The sequence below is a fragment of the Scheffersomyces stipitis genome, chromosome 5, assembly GCF_000209165.1.
Source record: "Scheffersomyces stipitis CBS 6054 chromosome 5, complete sequence".
Taxonomy (NCBI): domain Eukaryota; kingdom Fungi; phylum Ascomycota; class Pichiomycetes; order Serinales; family Debaryomycetaceae; genus Scheffersomyces; species Scheffersomyces stipitis.
Window position 1 is genome coordinate 193,292 of NC_009045.1, and position 19,485 is coordinate 212,776.

The 19,485-nt window shown below is 42.4% G+C and overlaps 9 protein-coding genes across 9 annotated transcripts; 5 read left to right on the forward strand and 4 right to left on the reverse strand. All coding sequences in view use genetic code 12, as the record gives it.

Annotated features, from left to right (window-relative positions):
• Positions 1 to 175: 175 nt before the first annotated feature.
• KSP1 (serine/threonine protein kinase) lies at positions 176 to 1,555 on the forward strand (the record flags this gene model as incomplete). The annotated part of the gene is given in 3 exon segments (XM_001384657.1): positions 176 to 915; positions 934 to 1,389; positions 1,474 to 1,555. Coding segments are annotated over 3 exon segments (1,278 nt in total), but the record flags the coding sequence as incomplete, so codon positions are not given.
• A 1,685-nt stretch (positions 1,556 to 3,240) lies between these two features.
• Positions 3,241 to 4,655, forward strand: ILV5 (mitochondrial ketol-acid reductoisomerase). The gene has a single exon (XM_001384658.1). It carries the CDS (start codon positions 3,248 to 3,250, stop codon positions 4,445 to 4,447), a length of 1,200 nt encoding a protein of 399 aa, XP_001384695.1. The 5' UTR covers positions 3,241 to 3,247; the 3' UTR covers positions 4,448 to 4,655.
• Positions 4,656 to 5,265: 610 nt separating this feature from the next.
• On the forward strand, positions 5,266 to 6,036 carry RSP3 (40S ribosomal protein S1; the record flags this gene model as incomplete). Its single annotated transcript, XM_001384659.1, has 1 exon — positions 5,266 to 6,036. One exon carries the CDS (start codon positions 5,266 to 5,268, stop codon positions 6,034 to 6,036), a length of 771 nt encoding a protein of 256 aa, XP_001384696.1.
• A 531-nt stretch (positions 6,037 to 6,567) lies between these two features.
• Positions 6,568 to 9,574, forward strand: PICST_67757 (conserved hypothetical protein; the record flags this gene model as incomplete). Its single annotated transcript, XM_001384660.1, has 6 exons — positions 6,568 to 6,781; positions 6,998 to 7,002; positions 7,216 to 7,347; positions 7,471 to 8,922; positions 8,989 to 9,207; positions 9,268 to 9,574. The coding sequence occupies 6 exons, from the start codon at positions 6,568 to 6,570 to the stop codon at positions 9,517 to 9,519; spliced, it is 2,274 nt and encodes a 757-aa protein (XP_001384697.2). The 3' UTR covers positions 9,520 to 9,574.
• A 212-nt stretch (positions 9,575 to 9,786) lies between these two features.
• PICST_59735 (conserved hypothetical protein) lies at positions 9,787 to 10,632 on the reverse strand (the record flags this gene model as incomplete). Its single annotated transcript, XM_001385018.1, has 1 exon — positions 9,787 to 10,632. One exon carries the CDS (start codon positions 10,630 to 10,632, stop codon positions 9,787 to 9,789), a length of 846 nt encoding a protein of 281 aa, XP_001385055.2.
• An 816-nt stretch (positions 10,633 to 11,448) lies between these two features.
• PICST_67758 (conserved hypothetical protein of low complexity) lies at positions 11,449 to 13,738 on the reverse strand. Its single transcript, XM_001385019.1, has one exon. The coding sequence runs from the start codon at positions 13,690 to 13,692 to the stop codon at positions 11,542 to 11,544; it is 2,151 nt and encodes a 716-aa protein (XP_001385056.2). The 5' UTR covers positions 13,693 to 13,738; the 3' UTR covers positions 11,449 to 11,541.
• Positions 13,739 to 15,425: 1,687 nt separating this feature from the next.
• PICST_27631 (conserved hypothetical protein) lies at positions 15,426 to 15,848 on the forward strand (the record flags this gene model as incomplete). The annotated part of the gene is made up of 1 exon (XM_001384661.2): positions 15,426 to 15,848. A coding segment is annotated over one exon (423 nt), but the record flags the coding sequence as incomplete, so codon positions are not given.
• A 451-nt stretch (positions 15,849 to 16,299) lies between these two features.
• On the reverse strand, positions 16,300 to 17,028 carry PICST_31917 (hypothetical protein; the record flags this gene model as incomplete). Its single annotated transcript, XM_001385020.1, has 1 exon — positions 16,300 to 17,028. The coding sequence occupies one exon, from the start codon at positions 17,026 to 17,028 to the stop codon at positions 16,300 to 16,302; it is 729 nt and encodes a 242-aa protein (XP_001385057.2).
• An 848-nt stretch (positions 17,029 to 17,876) lies between these two features.
• On the reverse strand, positions 17,877 to 18,938 carry PICST_31918 (hypothetical protein; the record flags this gene model as incomplete). The annotated part of the gene is made up of 1 exon (XM_001385021.1): positions 17,877 to 18,938. The coding sequence occupies one exon, from the start codon at positions 18,936 to 18,938 to the stop codon at positions 17,877 to 17,879; it is 1,062 nt and encodes a 353-aa protein (XP_001385058.2).
• Between the last annotated feature and the right edge of the window lie 547 nt (positions 18,939 to 19,485).

A 19,485-nucleotide genomic window follows, 5' to 3' on the forward strand; every position in this document is an offset into this window, starting at 1 on the left:
TGTTCTTTTTGTATCTGCATCCGGTTAGCGTACGGCGGTTAGGTTTATAATTCTCCTCATTGGTACTATTGCTCCACAGTATTACCATTTTCCTTATCTATTGATCATACATCACCATTTCATCTGTTTGTTTTAACTGTACATACTTTGCACACCCGCATATCCACGATTCCACATGAACAACTCCCCTACTTCATCTTTTCCTGAAGATGAGTATCGCCAATATGAACTTGGTCTCCATCTCTTAGCCGACAGATACCACTTTGTCAGTAAGATCCAGGATGGATCCTTTGGCAAAGTGTCGTTGGCACTTGACTCACATTCCAACTCCAAAGTTAGCATCAAGGCCATCTCCAAGGTCAACGAAAGCAGCAGCAAAAGCTCGCGAGAAATCGCCTACAATGAGATCAGAATCTTGGAGATGTTGAATACGACTGCCAGTTCCAAGCTGGACTTTGACAACTCCAGTGTTTGCAAGCTTTTGGACTCGTTCGAGATCTCCAACTACGTGATCTTAGTCTTGGAGTACTGCTCTAAAGGTGATTTGTACGACTTGATCCACGAGAGAACAATGACCATCTCAGAAATTTTGAGATTGGCCAAGCAATTGTACAATGCTGTAGGGTTTAGTCATTCCATGAACATCTTCCATCGTGACATCAAGCCTGAGAATATCTTGATTGATGAACATGACAACTTCAAGTTGTGCGACTGGGGTTTGGCCACAACCATTAGAGAGAACGATGAGTTCAACGTAGGCACTGAAAAGTACATGGCGCCCGAATGTTTCCTTACCAACGCCAGTGGCCAGTACATTGTTAGCAAGTACGATTGCAAGTACAGTGACTACTGGCTGTTTGGAGTCACGTTGATCACGTCTATCTTTGGCACATCTCCATTCAAGCCCACTAAGAAGTCGTCGTCCAAGGATAGCAGCGAGTCGATCCAGTCTGATTCCAACTTTCGCAATTTTGTCAACTACAACAACCCTCATGTATTGTACGACATCTACTCTAGTATGAACACGAACTGTTTCCAGTTGTTTATGAGCCTCTTGAAAGTTGGAAACGACGAAGACGACTTGGCAACATTCAGCTCGAAAGCACGTTCGCGTAACTTATCCAAGTTCATCCGCGACTTGGAATCGAACTGGATCTATGGCTTTACCATTGATGACGAGGACAAATTCTACGATATCAACAGTAAGGAAAGTGACGAAGCTGTCTTTGACATGGACCACGACGACTTAGAGCTCATGAAGCAATCCGTAACCACGATTACTTCCGACGAAGAATATGATTGCAATAACATGAACAACAATAACTTAAAAGGTATTTCTAGTAGTCAAGGAAATACTGATGAAGATGATGAAGACTACGACAACTTCGAGTTGTTCGACTACAACACTTCTGCTGTGATCCCTATTGGGAGCTCCAGAAGACACTCTTCTGCTAAGGCCTCCTCCTCGTTCAGCTTGAAGATGCCTTCACTTGTAGATTCTTCGATAAAGTCCGCCAAGTCATGGTGTGACTTAGACGATGAAGAAGGTTTTGATTTCGAACTTGGATTTGAGGAGTCGTTCCGTCAAATGAGTGTCCAAAATCAACGAAGCATGAACAAATTAAACAAATTAAGCAATTTGAATGTCCCAAATTGCTTACATAGAGATAGTAAAGAGGCATCTTCTAAGGCTACATTAGATGCTATAGCTGCTGCCTCTACAGTTACTACTGCAAATTCTACTACATCTACAAACTCTACTGCTGCTGCTGGTACTACTACTACACCAACATTAGCTATGAACGAAACGAAGTCTAAGACCGATGATTCAATCAGGGTCATCGAGCGCGAATTATTAATGGACAACACAGCCAGAACGATCAATTGGTTTGAATTTTAGGTAACGGTTTTCAATTGGGTGTTTGCTTTACGATGTTTTTTTGCGTTTTGGATAGGTCGGAAACCAATTGATGTGGCTGTGTTGAGTTTCAATTTTAATAGTTGTTTTTCTTTTAGTGTATTTGGTATGAATAACGAGTTATGAATTGAGATGTAGATGAATCTTATACAAGGTTTCGGAGGTTCTACAAGTTTGGGTATTTGGGTCACGTGATTTTATCGATATTGTCACGTGATCTAATTACAATTGAACAAGCTATAAGAAGTAATATGCATCAATGCTGCTGAAAGATCAGCTTAGCTATCTGACGTGTAAAGAAGTTCAACTAGAAGCCAACATTGAACCTCCAAAGTTGCCACAGGGAGTCCGTAATTAGTGCATTATGGTGAAGAACAATTTTTCAAAGGTCAATTGTTTCTCCAACTGCACCGAAATCAAGAATGCGCTTTCGCTCTTTCTTTCTTTCTTCCACAGCTTCGAGCAGCCGTGTCCAAAGACGCCGGCATGATCGTAGCTTAGCTTATCAGACCGGTCCTGTCACAAACAAAGTACCTGTTCCGGCAATCGAACAGGTTTTTATCGGTCGTGTGTGAACCGATCAGAATGCCTTATACCATGAAAAGGTTCTGATTATCGGAGCGTGGAGACGCTTGGAAGGTTTCCAGGGCTACTGCTGCAGTCATCATGAGTCAGGAAGTTGGGGAAGGGCGAGCGGAGGTTGGGCTGAAAAGATAGCAATGACATACTAAGAGGGCCTGGAGTGATAGCTTGGTTTGGATAGAAAAAGTTGTTAGAATTTATTGCAAACTTACATGTCCGAAACAAATAGAAGCAGTCACAATGCTGATGGAATTACCTGAGAATCTCGATGTCTAGCGTATTATTCCCCGGCCAGATAGAGGAGATCAAAGTCTGGAAATAGTGAAAAAAGTGAAAAATTCGTGATTTGCCCTGTACATAATATTCGACGACGTGTGAAAAATTCCAAGTCATGTGACGCACGACGACCAAAGTCAACAAGTATACTTGGATGCAATGGGCACAGAAAGTGGCCCAAAGTTCGACGTACCTGTCAATAGCTTTTCTGGAGGGTTTCAATAGGCATTTCTTCGATTTTCTGCGGTCCGGATCTACCTAGTTCTGCTTTTGGTGTTCCCGTCGTCCGCAGCTCCTTTTCCGGACCTGTGTCGGCGAGTCTGCCTGCAGTCCGCCCATCCACCATACACCTATTACTCATTCGTCGAAATTTTTCACTTTCCCCAAGGTGTATATATAATGGGGGGAAGCCTGGGAGTTTGGAAAAAAAGGAATTGACTCTTTTCCTCAACAATAGTATTCAATACAATAATGTCCTTCAGAAGATCTTCCCTCCGTATGGCCAAGATGGCCTCTGCTGCTGCCTCCAAGCAGATTGCTTCTAAGAGAGCCATGTCTGCTTTGGCTTCTGCTGCTAAGCCTGTTGTTTCCAAGCAATCGATGGCCCCACTCGCTGTCCGTGGTATCAAGACCATCAACTTTGGTGGCACTGAAGAAGTTGTCCATGAAAGAGCCGACTGGCCAAGAGAAAAGTTGTTGGAATACTTCAAGAACGACACCTTAGCCTTGATTGGTTACGGTTCTCAAGGTTACGGCCAAGGTTTGAACTTGAGAGACAACGGTTTGAACGTCATCATTGGTGTCAGAAAGAACGGTGCCTCTTGGAAGGCTGCCATTGAAGATGGCTGGGTTCCAGGTGAAAACTTGTTTGACGTCAACGAAGCTATTTCCAAGGGTACCTACATCATGAACTTGCTTTCTGATGCTGCTCAATCTGAAACTTGGGCTTCTATCAAGCCTCAGCTTACCGAAGGCAAGACTTTGTACTTCTCTCACGGTTTCTCTCCAGTTTTCAAGGAATTGACCCATGTTGAACCTCCAACCAACATTGATGTTATCTTGGCTGCTCCAAAGGGTTCCGGTAGAACCGTCAGATCCTTGTTCAAGGAAGGTAGAGGTATCAACTCTTCTTACGCTGTGTGGAACGACGTCACTGGTAAGGCCGAAGAAAAGGCTATTGCCTTGGCTGTTGCCATTGGTTCCGGTTACGTTTACCAAACCACTTTTGAAAGAGAAGTCAACTCTGACTTGTACGGTGAAAGAGGTTGTTTGATGGGTGGTATCCACGGTATGTTCTTGGCTCAATACGAAGTTTTGAGAGAAAACGGACACACTCCATCTGAAGCTTTCAACGAAACTGTCGAAGAAGCCACCCAATCTTTGTACCCATTGATTGGTAAGTACGGTATGGACTACATGTACGATGCTTGTTCTACCACTGCCAGAAGAGGTGCTTTGGACTGGTACCCAAGATTCAAGGATGCCTTGAAGCCAGTCTTCAACGACTTGTACGAATCGGTCAAGAACGGTTCCGAAACTCAGAGATCCTTAGACTTCAACTCTCAACCTGACTACAGAGAAAAGTTGGAAGAAGAATTGCAAGTCATCAGAAACATGGAAATCTGGAGAGTTGGTAAGGAAGTCAGAAAGTTGCGTCCAGAAAACCAATAAGCCTACCATCTACGTGTATTTATTGCGACTAATGATGTTTCATGATAGTCTCGAATGACTTAATGAGGTTCATTTACTACTAATATCACCATTTTCAATTCTCTCTTTTTATATATATTGATAACGTCTTTTACTGGCCTTGGTTACTCAAAACTCTATTATTGCATATCGGAACACTCTGTTTGTTGAATAAACATGTTCTATAATCATAAAATCATCAATTGCGCTTGTAGGCTCGTAATCTTCAAGGGGTACAGGGATGAAAAATTCGAGATGAGCCCATAATATTCGGTGAGTGAATAAAAGGGGATGCCGAAAAATGGAAAAAAATCTAGACCATTCCGTGTATGTATTTCACCTGTCTTTGTTATGCGGTTATATGTCTGATGTGTAGGGCTATCGTAGTACATTCATCCGTAGTTCTAGATTGGATTGTGCTTATCTGAATAGACATGTCTAGGAATTAGTGGAAGCTGAACTGTTAAAATTTTCATGGAAAAACAGTTTCAAATCTTTACCAGGCTTTGCCTTTGCTCAATTATCGATTGATATATTAATTTGACCATATTTTTGTGCTCCTTCTGTCTTGATGGTCTGGATGGTCTGGATCATCGGTGTGTTTCCCCACATTATAAACTTTCATTGTATCACGTGATGATCTCTATTCACTCTCTTTTCCGGTTTATCTCATTGTGTATTTATCGCGTGACTTTCTCTAACTAGTTCCCCGGATCTGGCGATAATAGTAAGAATTGTTCACCCTGAATTGAAAATGTACGGAGTTTTTCTTATTTTCTCCTTCAGTAGATATCAGTGCAATGGCTGTTGGCAAAAACAAAAGATTATCTAAAGGCAAGAAAGGATTGAAGAAGAAGATTATCGACCCTTTCACCAGAAAAGATTGGTTTGACATTAAGGCTCCATCGACGTTTGAGAACAGAAATGTTGGGAAGACTCTTATCAACAGATCGACTGGTATGAAGAATGCGGCTGATGGATTGAAAGGACGTATTGTGGAAGTTAATTTGGCAGATTTACAAGGATCGGAAGATCATTCGTACAGAAACGTCAAGTTGAGAGTTGACGAAGTTCAGGGTAAGAATCTTTTAACCAACTTCCATGGCTTGAGTTTTACTTCTGACAAGTTGAGATCTTTAGTCAGAAAATGGCAATCGTTGGTCGAAGCCAATGTGACTGTAAAGACAGCTGATGATTATGTCTTAAGAGTTTTTGCCCTCGCCTTCACCAAAAGACAGGCTAACCAGGTCAAGAAGACAACGTATGCTCAGTCTTCGAAGTTGAGAGAAGTGAGAAAGAAGATGTCTGAGATCATGCAACGAGAAGTTTCTGCTGTGACATTGGCGCAGTTGACTTCTAAGTTGATTCCAGAGGTTATCGGCCGCGAGATTGAAAAGTCTACTCAGACCATTTTCCCGTTGCAGAATGTTCACATAAGAAAGGTCAAGGTGTTGAAGCAGCCCAAGTTTGACTTGGGAGCGTTATTGGCTTTACATGGTGAGAGTGGAGGTGAAGAAAAGGGCAGAAAGGTTAATACTGGGTTTAAGGACGTGGTTTTGGAATCCGTTTAGGATTGGAAAAGGAGAGAATAGCTCTATGGTAGTATTTCTTTATATGGTTAAGTGGTTTATCTAATGTATGGTTGAAGAGGCTAGAGTAGTGTAGCGAGAAGCAAAATGAGAAATAGCGAGAAATAGTGAGAAATAGCGAGAACGGATGGCAAAGATCGATTTAGGACAAAGTTAACAGTGACAACTAGAATAATTAGAAAGGTGAACAGTGGACTCACAGAACAGCAGTATGTGTGAAAACAGCACAGTGTGACAATACCTCTTCTACAGTCTCGTATCCTCTCCTGAAACCAAATCGTATCCTTCCCGACCCTCGTATCTTTTAAGAGCTCTCTCTAAAAATTAGGGAGACATCCTGCGTTTTCTCGTCATCTCTCGCTATCTCTTTTTTTCCGCCACCTCCGCTCCGTCGTCGTACCGGCGTCTTAATCAAGCCTTCGTACCGATGGCCTTGATCTGTTTAATTTCTATTATTTTCGTTCTGCCAATTGGCAACTTCTACCATCTCTACATTATAAAAGCGCTTCCATAATGGATATCGACGATGACGACGATGCCTGGTCGTACTCGTTTCCGCCGTCTACCGAATCATTAGTACTACCAGCAAATAGCTCTACTTCTAGAGCAAACAATTCTAACGGAGGTTCATATTCTAATCCTAATTCTAAAACAAAACTCAACTCCAACTCCGAAAATTCCACAGTACAACCCAATTCAACTCGAGAAGGAAGTCAAGACTCCCAAGGTACAAGTCTCACATCCACTTCAGGAAATGGTGTCGTCTTGTCGAATAAGAACAACTACAACACAGCCACTATGGGCCGTCTGGCCAGTCTCAAGTACGGGGACGATGAAATTACAGAAAATTCAAATCCCGATGCTGTAAATTCTAATTTGGATGTTCGCAATTCTTTAATCGATTCCAATAATGGCTCTTCAGCAACACTCGACGTGAAGCCAGAACCCGTCGATGCAAATTTGGTCGTAAATGCTGCAAAAAAGACAACTAACTTCGGCGAAAGTCTCTCCGTTAACGGTGGACTGGAAAATGATGATACTGGCTCGCTTGTCTCGTCGGCATCGCTGGAGAGGACTGGGCTTAAGACTCTTCATAAGAGGAGAATTCAGGCTTTTCTGCCCAATTCTAAGGCTTCTTCGCTATCCTCGCTTAGTCTACAGCCTGGATTCGTCCAGAAAGCTTCTCCAGCAAATCCTCAGGCAACGATAGAAGATGCTGAGTCATTTATATCGAAAAAGAGTGAGTCTTCCAATGCCTTATTTGAAGAGACATTACAATCTCATAATAGCACCGTAGCAGCAGCTCAAGCAGCAGCTCAAGCAGCAAAAGCAGCAGCTGTTTCTTCCTCTGTCGCTTCTCCAGGAAGAAATGGCTTCTTTCTGAACGTCAAAATCTCCATTGGATATGGAGACAAGACACCATTGGATAACGATATATTGAAGAGTCCAAAATCAGCAGATGACGCCGAAGTACCTTCACCAAAAGTCATTGCCTACAGAAAATCTAAACGTGTATTAAGCGAGGGCAATTTTGACTCAATCATGGAGTCTCCTCCCGAGTTGAAAGAGAAATTCGACAGCCGTCTCTATTTGGATGAGTTCTTCAAAGATACTCAATACAGATACGCGACTATGAAGAGAAATACCGACTTCCACCAATTATTCCACTCGTTGGACTTGACTGATAGGCTTGTAGACGATTTCTCGTGTGCTCTTAGTAGAGAAATCTTGCTCCAAGGAAGATTATATGTTAGTGAGAATAACATATGTTTCAATTCCAATTTGCTAGGATGGGTTACAAACTTGGTTATTCCAATGGAAGAAATTACCCACTTTGAAAAAAGGGCAACAGCAGGTTTGTTCCCTAATGGTATCACAATCGAAACTGCTGAGGCCAAGCATGTGTTTGCTAGTTTCCTTTCAAGAGACCAGACGTTTGAGTTCATGAAGACCATACGGGAAGAAACTACGGGTAGACCTCTCGAGTCAGAAGACCTGGCTAATGAGAAAGTCGGGCAAGCACTTGTAGTACGAGAAAATGATCAATCTTCGGAAATTCAGTACTCTGAGATGGGAGAAGAGTCTCCTGGAATCTCGTCCTATATAATGTCCATTGATGGGGACGATGAAGTGGAAGATATGGATGAAGATGACGAAGATGACGAGGATAATGAAGGATCTATAGAAACAAGTAAAACATTTGCATCTCTGAAGAGAAAATCGATACCTTCTGGAGATGGACTACGCGTGAAAGTGTTGAAGTTCAAAGACGATTCCAACTACAAGAATATGGGACCAGATACACATGCTCCTACAGAAGAGAAGTCTGTAGAGAGAGATAAGGAAGAAAAGGAGTTGTTCGAAGAAATTATCGATGCTCCTTTAGGTGTTGTTTTCGAGATTCTCTTTGGCTCTAATACAACTTTCCATAGACGATTTTTGGAGACTCATGATGGCTCGGAGTTGTCTCAGTACGACAAATTCCATCCCCTGGAGGATGATCCTACAAAGCTTGAAAGAACTTACACCTATCGGAGAGCGTTGGAGTATTCTATTGGTCCTAAATCCACGATGTGTGTGGTAAGTGAAACAATAGAACATCTCAACTTTGCTGATTATATAGTTGTGGTGACGAACACTGCTACTCCAGATGTACCACTGGGCAACTCTTTCTCGGTTAGAACCCGTTATGTAATGACGTGGGGACCGCAAAATAAAACTAATTTGCGAATCTCCTACTATATCCATTGGACAGCCAGATCGTGGATTAAGGGAGTCATAGAAAGACTGTCACATTCGGGTCAGTTTGCATTTTTTAAGGATCTACTTGTGGACCTTAAGCAAGAAATTAAGTCCACAACTTACTATGTGGAAGGACAAGAAATTGCTGCACCAAAGACAGCGGAAGTTGTAGAGGAAAAGGCCCTAACAAAGCCAGTTGTGCCAAAGGTCAAGAAAGCAAAGATCAAGCCAGTAGAGAAGAAGTTCTCGTACAACGAGTTTATCAGGAACAATATTGTTTCCGTTTGCTATCTTATCTTGTCATTCTTCATTATAGTCCTATTCTTGCAGTTGCGGATGTTCATGGTTATAAACGAAACAAACGAGCTTATCAAGAACCATCTTGTGATTAATACGCGGCTTGTGTATGTGGTCAATGCCCTTCTCAATGATAAGAATGGTAACAAGAAGTATGACGAACGGTTTGGACAGGCAGAGCAACAGCAAGGACAACTTTGGGACTGGGTAAAGAAGAAGTACGGCAAGGAGTTAAGTCCGATCGAGAAAATCGAGTACTTGACTTACCAGATAGGAGCCTTGTATCAAGACAAGGACGAGTCCAGTAGTCCCTTTGCCAGGTTTGAAGAGCGTATCCAGGACATCAAGCTGCTGGTGAAGGAGTTTAACTACGAGGACTATCTCAATGTTGAGGGGGTCAAGAGTGCAATTGAGAATCTCATCTAACTAATGATTAAAATCAATAATGAATTTATATAAAATTTATAATGAAAAGGGTGCTAAAACTATATGTACATTATTATCTAGCTATTTACAAAGTAATTACAAAGTGGTGTAGTGTTAAAGTGGCAAAGTAGTATACTAGGTGGTTAAGTAGTAGCACACTAGTATGGTGAAGTTGTTTAACTGAAGCAGTATAAATGAAGTGGATCAGTGTTATTGTTGAGTGCTGCAGTTTGAATTATTGTTGAAGTTGTTATCGTACCCCATCTACTAACACACTCTGAGCTCGCTGTCGATATCTTCAGCTTCGAACCTCTCTATGACGTCTACGTTCTCAATAGTGTGCACTATGATTTTGTCATTGTCTTCGTTCAACTCAAAGATGAAGATACCAGAAATGACTCTTTCTAGCTTCTTGTTCTCTTTGGTGAGACCAATAAGAGCAGCTGGAAGTCGAGCTAAAGTGGATGTGATTGATGGTAATGTTTTCGAAATTCCGCCAGGCGAATCCTGTTCCCTGAGGATTTTCATAGTGTCTAGCTTTGACCAACGGTGAGCACCGAGTTTTGCGGCTGAAGTCAGCTGGAAGTTCTCTTCCACGTTTGTTCCATCATCTTTGACACTCTCCTGGAGATCATTAGAAAGATGGAAGCATCCTTCAGAACATGTAGACCACCTCACGTGAATCTTGGTAGTATCAGCATAAACAGCCCAGGGATCCGGCAGTGTCGACACACGGATTTGCTGGATATGAAGCTGCACTTTCGGACTTAGCACTACAGAAGTCATGAACAATTGGATGGCCTTACATGTGGCATAGTAGGTGACATGGCCCTTGAGGTTGGGCAAGTAGGCATTGAACTCGTCAAAGTGCAGAGGACAGATGCGAAGCGATATCTCAGGAGATATTATCGATTTTGGAAGCAGCTTCCCGAGGATGTTAGGAACTAGCTTTTTGATCTCTTCGATCATTGTACCAATATTTGCCTTTCTTTGAAGCTCTTTTCTGGTCTCGGGATCGAGCTCTACGTCCTTTTCGTAGTCAGAAAAGTTTCTTGAAGATTTTTCAAATCTGTAGATTGCGGAATACTTGGAAATGACAGGGTGGCTTATCATTACCGTGTCTACTTTGTCTACTGTGTTGGGGATCCCGACCGAAATTAGCTTCGAATTGCTGCCATTCTCGAAGACTCTTGTCGTATATGATGAAGTTGCAGTTGAAGAGGATAGAATGGGTGCTATACGAACTATACGAGCGATCCGAGCGCTCTGGATGTGCAGACTTCGCCATAAGACTAGCGTGCCACTGTGCAATGGCATTTTGGAGACACTCGTGTATTCCAATCGCATATCGTGGTGATTTGGGGAGATAGCGAGGAAGAGTTGTAGAATCAAATTATGATTAGGAGTTTGTACTGTAGATATGGTTAACAAGGCGAGATCAGTGCGACTCCTTAACTATGGGATTTTAACTATGCGACTATGAGACTGGCCAAGTATGGAGAATTATATTTGGATTTACCAGATTCCTAACTTTTCAGAAGTTGGGTAAGACGGTATTTCCATAGAACTGTATATCTTCATACCAAGCTGGCACATTTTAAGGTTATACAAAACATCTGGTGACTACATATTTGACAAAGTGAGTTTCTGGCACTACAGGCTATTTCTAAACCGTGCTAGGTGCCTTTGCGAATTTATAAGGTATCATCTTAGTTTTAGGTAATATCAACTGGGTGTTATAACCTTTGGGGGCCACCAATCTTTCGGTATAGCGAAGAGGAAGATTTATGTACTATTAGTAAAAAAGTTAGATTTTGATCATACCGTTTACTAAGAAAGGGGTGCCAATCTGTAGTTACATTAAAAGAAGGCATCAAACACTTATTTCCGATTCTAAGTATCTCTCGGATCTGAGGTCCTACAATCCAATACGATTCAATCGCTATATTGGCTAAACTATTCTAGCAAGCCATTCGATACACGTCTTGACGCTATACTTCCTACTTAATCTCAAGGAACTTCTTATAATGTCTCATAAAGAAGTTCCTTGAGTTTATACTCTTCGTTAACATCATTGATCTTCTCCCAGTTACCAATGAAATCATCACCTCTAACCACACCTGGCAAGGTCTTGCCACCAGACTGTCTCTTCCAGATCTTCTTGGCTTCTTCGTCTGTGCCCAAGTCACGGTACTCAAACTTGATTCCATTGGCTTGTAATATTGTCACCAATCTGTTGGTTCTTTGCATGATCTGCATACCACCAGCCAACGAGGTGAAGATGTAGATTGGCTGCGACTCCAAGTGCTTGCGGATTTCTTCAGGTGAAACATCCAAGTCGTCCAAATCATCGTCGTCAGTTGTTTTCTTGGATTCAACTTCCTTGACTTCCTTAGTTTGTTCAACTTCAGTGTCCTTCAAAACTTCCTTGGATTCTTCAGGTTGAGCCACTTCTTTGGATAATTCTTCTTCTTTGGCTTCTTCCTTCGATTCGGGTTCTTCGACATCTTCAGAAACCACCTCCTTGGAGGATTCTTCTTCCTTTGGTTCTTCCTTAGGTTCTTCCTCGAGTTCTTCCTTGGGTTCTATTTCTTTAGACTCTATAGCATCTTCCTCAGACTTTTCCTTTACATCTTGATCGTTCTTTTCATCAATATCAATCAGCTTCAATTTAGAATCCAATTCTATGTCAGACTTTTCATCCTTATCAACTGCTTTTCCAGATTCTTCACCTTTAGGATGCAAAACTTCTTCTACCATCGTATCCAAATGATCAATGGTTGAATAGGGATCATCAGTGACAAAAGCTCCCTCTCTAACCAACTCCTCAGGGTTGGAATCATTCTTCTCGCTTTCTTCACCAGCAGGTCTAGCTCTGGATCTTGATCTTGAGATCGATCTGAGGTAGTTTGTGGAAGAAAGTGATCTGGCATACTTCGGCTGTTCGTACTCGTTGGAAGGTCTGTCCACATTGAAGTTGGTGTAGTCACCAGTGGTTACCAAAGACGGGTCTGTTGGTAACACTGCCAACTCTTCATCTCTGGCAGCAGCCTTAGCTTCGGCGGCAGCAATCGAGTCACCCATGGTAGGTCTTGACTGTCTTGACCTTCTGTCATCCGTATCTTCCGAAACGGCAGAAATGGCGAAGTCTGGAGGTAACTCGTACTTAGCGGGGTCTACAGGCGTGGTGTTCTTGTATGAGTCACCGCGAGCTAAATGAGGTCTAAAGGAAGAACTTGAACTCGATCTGGCTTCAGCTCTTCTGGATGGATCCCTACTGATAGATCTCGATCTAGAGTCGGTGTGGAAGTATGGAGTATGAATTCCATCCTTGTGAGCATGACCAATCAATCCTGGAGGCTGTCTCTCGTGGGAATGGTCAAGATTCAAGCTAGAGATCGGAGTTTCGGACTTAGGCGTCGAGAAACTGGACGTCTTGACAGGAGGCTCAGGTCTCTTGAAGACAGAATTTGTCGAGGGCAAACGATGAGGATCAATCGACTTAACATTGGTAAGAAATTCAGAATGGTCCTGGATGTTATTCTCCAACTGGTACTCAGATAAGTTGGGAGTGGAATAGTCTTCCTGCTGGTAGAAACTCGAAGCGCTGGTGGTTCCGGGCCCAGCAGCAGCACGAGAGACTTCGTCATAGTCGTCATCTTCCAAGTCTTTTTCTGTAAGATCTTCTACACGTTGAGCAGGATCAGACTTTTCGGCGTCTTTAGCAATTGAGGAGTCTTCAGCAAGCTCAGAAGACTCTTCATCTTCTACGATAGTATCAGTAGCCTTTGTTTCAGATCTTTCATCCGATGCAACATCATCCACTTCTTTATCTTCGTCTTCATCATCTACTTCTTTTTCAACCTTGTACCGAATATCAGTCTTGGGCTTTCCTTCCAGATCCAAAAAGTTATCGAAATCTTCTTCAGACCCCAAAAGAGCACCTTCGTTGATCAAGTCGTCAAGAGAAGCCGAAATGGCCAGATTCATGAGCGTGCTCTTCTTGTTGCTGATAGCCAGAATCGGGACATTGTCGTCGCCGTGCTTGACCTTCAGCTTCTCTGGATGGATGTAGTTATTGTGGGGAGAGTCATCAGCTGATCTGACAGAAGATCCCACCAACGAGGGAGTCTCCAATTTTTCAGCATTTTCCAATTGCTGCTCAAAGTCCATTCTGTAAGCGTATACGATAGATAACTCAGATATCCGTCACGTCGGGTCTGAATAGCGTCAAATGCCAAATGAAACTGTTGGCTTCTACTTTTCACTTCTGGTGGGCCTTTATATATTGTCGTGTGCGTACCGTATCCACCGTCAGGATTTGAATCATGACAGATAAGTCGGACGGGCGGTTTCAAATTTGTGCCGACTCAAGATAGAGGCAATGTCAGGTGGTTACAGAGGGAAAATATGTATGCGTATGTAGTGTGAAAATCTTGCTTAGGCAATTGACTACGTGTAAGTTAATTTGCAAAATGTTAACTATGTGTGGAGCTGAAACTACAAAGTTGTTCTGCTACAGTTCTGCTACTATTTCTTTGCCTTTTTCCTACTCTTATACTGTCTCAAACCTTTCACGGCGGAGACGGTGGTGATATGCTTCTGTTATTGTGTTATCAGCTCTACTGGTACAATTACAGCCTGAGTAAATTTCCATATATTGGCAATTTCAACAAATTATCGCACTGTATATACTGACCACATGATATTACGAAGTGCAACAGATCTAGTTGACCAACACACAGATCAACACTAATTCCGGACAACTGTTAGGATACCATTGTCCTCAGTGCCGGCCGTGTTCTGCTCGTGAAAAAATCGCTCGTATTTCATCGCTTATGAATTCTCTGCCACTGATTGGTTGCTGATCTGTGAACGAAATGAGGAGTAGGCGCGGCTCGTACGCCTGATAAGAAACGCGTCACGTGACTTCGAAGATAAAGGTGAGTGGGCTGGAGAAGCCAGCAGGAGAAGAGGGTTGGTAAACTGGGTGGATAGGTGGACGATTTGGAAAGCAAATGAAGATTCCGAGTATATAGAGAGCAATTGAGAGGGTTTTGGTGAGAATTGGGCAGGAACTTGAAAGTTGGGATGAAATTGATTTTAATTTTTACTCATTTTCTCTGTTTATCACCAAAATATTAAGAATGAAGATATGAAATTGATGAAGAATGAACTATTTAATAGGTCCTGAGTTCGATCCCGACTAAAGGGAAAAGTTAATCATAGTTCTGTTGTAGACATTGAATTCGATGTGTAGCTACATTATTAAATGATCCGACAAGTACAACTGTATTCGTATTAGCAGACGTTTGTCCATTCATTCCTCAAGTGATGGAGCACTGCCTGAAAAGAGTAATCCTTAAGTGTCCTTAGAGATTTTGCAAGCAGATCCCTCTAGAATTGAACGACTGGAGAACCGAAAATTTTGCACCCAAAGATCCACGAGCAGCTAAAGCTAGAATGACCACACATTAAACGACACCGATCGACAAGAACGGAAACGCCGAACAAGAATCCAGAGCCGTCTATTTCCAGTTTACTTTTAACAAAGATCACACACTCTTCCACCCTCAGCCTCTAGTAGTTCATATCATTCGTAGGAGCCGAATCGGAGGAAGATCCTTCCGAAATTTAAACATCATTCAAGCGGAACTAAACTTTTCTTCCGCAAATTCCCTGCCATCTTCCATGAGGTTCCATCCTTCCCTTTTGGGACTACTCTGAGTGGCAACCCGGAAAAAGCTGACTGGAAATTATCCTGCAGACAGACAATTATATAAAAGGCACGTTTCGCTCCACTGAAAAATTTACTACGATTTCGGCTCCATCAATCCTTTTAACTTTCTAGTTATCATAGAAACACCCAAGAAAACCACTAAAAAAGTAAAGAAATGGCTCGTCAAAGAAGATCCGCTCCAGCTCCAAGACAACAGTCTAGATCGGCCCATACCGCCGCTGCCCCATCCCACTACCCATCTCGTCCAGCTCCAGCTGCTCATCCAGTGCAACCACAAGCTCAGGCTTCCCAGGGCCCAGGTTTGTTCGGTCAAATGGCTTCCACAGCTGCTGGTGTCGCTGTCGGTTCCACCATTGGTCACACTTTAGGTGCCGGAATCACTTCCATGTTCGGCGGCTCGTCGTCCCACGCACCAGTAGAAGCTGCTGCCCCAGTGCAACAGAACCAGTACGAAGAGCAGAAGACTACCTGCGATGCCGACGCCAGAAACTTCACCAGATGTTTGGGAGACAACGGTGGCAACATGCAAATCTGTGAATACTACTTGCAGCAATTGAAGGCTTGTCAAGAAGCCTCTCGTCAATACTAAGCTAGCCTGGTATGAAAGAGAGAGAACTTTCTCGTAAGAAATAGTTGAACTTTCTGCTAAAAAATGATTCATGAAAAATTCATAAAATTGAACTTCGTTTACAATTGGACATCATTCAAATGAATTTTGCGAAGTTCAAAAACTAAATCGCTGTAGACGTCTCTAGCATTATATCGATAAATCTATATAGTAGTGTCGTCCTTGTAAATATACTATCTATTTATTCTAGATGTTTCATACATTTCCATGTACATATATATTTGTATAAGCTCATTGGCAAATCACTTCTAATTGGGTGGTTGTCTTGGAAGCCATTGGCTTTAGAATTGATCTGAAACATTGATAGAGATTCGTCTGAAGGACATCATTCATTGAATTACTTCAATATCTTTGTTTGCATCTTTTCAGAACTTGAACACTATCTAGCTTCAGATTATTTAGTTCTAAAGACCTACTTCTTCTCGGAACTGCTGTAATAGTAATAACCAGCTCCTCCACCCAATACCAACACCAAGGGCACGGTGTATCCGGAAGAAGAAGAAGAAGAGGATGACTCTGCCTCAGGATGTTCGGCACCAGCATGATGGAGATTGTCGTGCTCTATATCTTCAACTACTGGGGTTTGCTTGTCGACTTCTGAAGTCTTGTGCGAGACCTCGCTGTCACCATAGCTGACCACCTCAGCATCGTTGATAACTGGGTTAACGGATGATTGAATGTACTTCTCTCTGTTGACAGGAGTCTTCTTCTCAGCACTATGGGCAGTTCCTACAGTAGAAGAGTCAACTGGTTTGCTACCTTTGTCGTGTAAGAATTCAGGTTCGGCACCAACGGATTCACCTCCGTGGAAAACGTCGGCAGAATTGGCTTCAACTTTGATGGACGAATTGCTTTCTTTGGTAAACAATTCCCTTTCCACCTGCTTAGCCTTGTTTTGAGCAATGTCCTGCTTGACTGCTTCCTTGGTAAGAGGAGGTACCTTTGGTTCAGCAGTTTTGGGGATGAAGTCGTACTTGAATTCCCATTCGTTGATGGACGTTTGTGAAGGTAATCTGAACGAATCGATAGAGGAAGTGTCACCCTTGGCTCTGGCGAACGCAGACAGGTGCACAGCTCTGGCAACTGGGCGAGAGAGAGCAACAAGGTACAGCGGCTTGACAGCAATGGAGAGCTTCAACATGTTAAAATTTTGATGAAATGAGGGGTTTGGGCACTTGGTGTCAAAATGTGGAGCCAATTGTGGAGCAGATGATTGCAACGTAATGGATCCTGCAATGGCAATCGAAGGAGAAAGGAGTTATCTGGATTTGGGCTTAAGATGGTGAAAAAATGGAAACGATGCCTGTGTCCGGATTCGGCACACTAATGTCAACGACCAAGGGGATACCCACTTCAGCTGTATCCTGTCTAGAAACATGAATCATTCATCCAACCAATTATTACCTGCAAGACGGGATGATTAGATATGGACTTCATGTGAGAGAAGCCAGCACGCTACACTGTGGGGAGGCGCCCAGTGCGTGCAGGCAAATTCGTGGAGCTGTAGCAACCTGTTATTGAATCAATACAGACGTTAATGATGGAGTATGGAAAGAAAGGAAGTTAAACCAGAGCGTAAGAGAATCGACAGTTTGTAAAAGTTGTTGTTTGATTATGGAATTTTTATCCTGTCACAGATCGAAGGTGGCATCTGTGTAGCAGACTATCAATTATATTCTACTATGTGATCGATTATAGTCTATTTTGTATATACACTGTCCGATTTAGAGAATAAAAGTAGTTCTAGAGATCCAAATGTCCTAGCCCACTACATTTATGTTGAGCAGGTTGCTATTTTGTATCAAACGACGTATGATTGGCTGCAAAAAAGCTTCTTTTAAGTTCATTTGTACATGGTGCAGTAATGCAATGTGCACCTTTGAATTCGAGCAGATATTATTTCTGGTTGCAAATTCGAGTTTACTTGATTGTTATGCTGATATCTATTAAATTTTTGTTTGTCTATAATAATCACCGGTTTACCATTGTCTACAATTCACCATTTAACAAGTCTTCAAGATACTGACTTGGAGGTCTCGAGCGTTTTGGTTGTTGTTGTGGCTTGACCAGCTCACCATTCAGCTCAATGTCACTATTGGTGTAGTTCTGCAACAAGTTGAACTTCTCAGCTCCGTATATGTCGTAGTTTAGAGAGTCATTGTTGTTTGTAGACGTAGGTGTACCGGGGTCTAGTAATGATAGTACACTTCCATTTGGAGCTTGGAATATGCTTTTATGATACAACGGCAATTCTAATTGGGATGCACTTCTGCTATGCATGACTTCTAACACAGGACTTATGAACATCGAACCACGCTTATTAGCGTTGCTGAGATTCGCGTTGCTGTTATTATTACCCATGACAGCGTCACGGTAAGATCTACCTTGCTGACTGCTGCTGGAATTGCTGCTATCTTCAAAATGCGATTGTATAATAGAATTATGCTTGGATAAGAGTAAATTGGAGGTAGAAGCCATGGACGCCTTTTCCAAAAATGACGAATTGGAAGGAGTTGTAAGTCCATTGAAAGAACTGGCACTGCTGCTGCCAGCATAAAAGCCACCGCTGTTGAAATTTGCAAAGTATACTTCTTTTTCGCTCTTTGCTCTGCGTCTAGCGATTATCCAAGTAATGAGTCGAAATAAGATAAGTATGATCAATAGTAATCCTGCAATCGCACCAACGACAATAAACACGAGATTGTCTGGTAGCGATGAGGAATAGATGTAAGGATTAGATGGGGAACCAGACAGTTTTTCGTTGCCTACAGGTATCGCTATGCTATATGAGTAGGAAGTTGTGGATGAGGAGGAGGTTGCGGACGAGGTTGCTGCTAAGGTAGGTTTCCCGGTTATGGTTGGCATTGAACCATCTCTCTGTACCAAAGCAATAGTAGGAGCTGGCGAGCCTATATCAACCAAAATCTGTTGACGATCTTTGTGATGGTTATGGTGATGGTGATGTCTAACAGTTGGAACCTGTGTTTCCACCGGTATGCTTTCAGCAAACGAGGATATAATTAACGAAAGGAATAGTATAGCGACATTCATGGTCGTTGGTGTGGAGTCGTCTATACTGGCAGGAGATCTGAAAGAACTACTTCATAAATAAGGAAGAAGTTGGCTTTTTCTGAAATAAAAGAAGAAATCTGCGTCCATTGAAGTATATATATTGAGATTTCGAAGCGAAGACCAACAGAAAGAATAAAATAAACTGTGTTTCAGGAACTTGTTGGTGGAGAGATCCACGTTATTATCTATGACTGTCTATAACGAAGAAAATAGCCATTCCATATGCCTCAACTAAAATAATGTAGACTGCATTCTCGGAGATTCTTTGTTTCCGTTCCTCCCCTTATACTGCAGTTTCCTCTATTGCAGACGTACCTATTGTCGATGAAAGCTTAGCTACAAGCGATTTCATCAGAGACAGAATAACGTTTCTGCGGGCAACCGTCTCGCGAAGAACATCTTGAAGTTATCCTACCGTTGCTACAACCTCGGACACACCCAGCACCATGGGCCCATCTGGTGAGGCAATCGTCAATTTCAAGTACTTTCAATTCACTCCACGAACCACACGGCTCTAATCTGAATA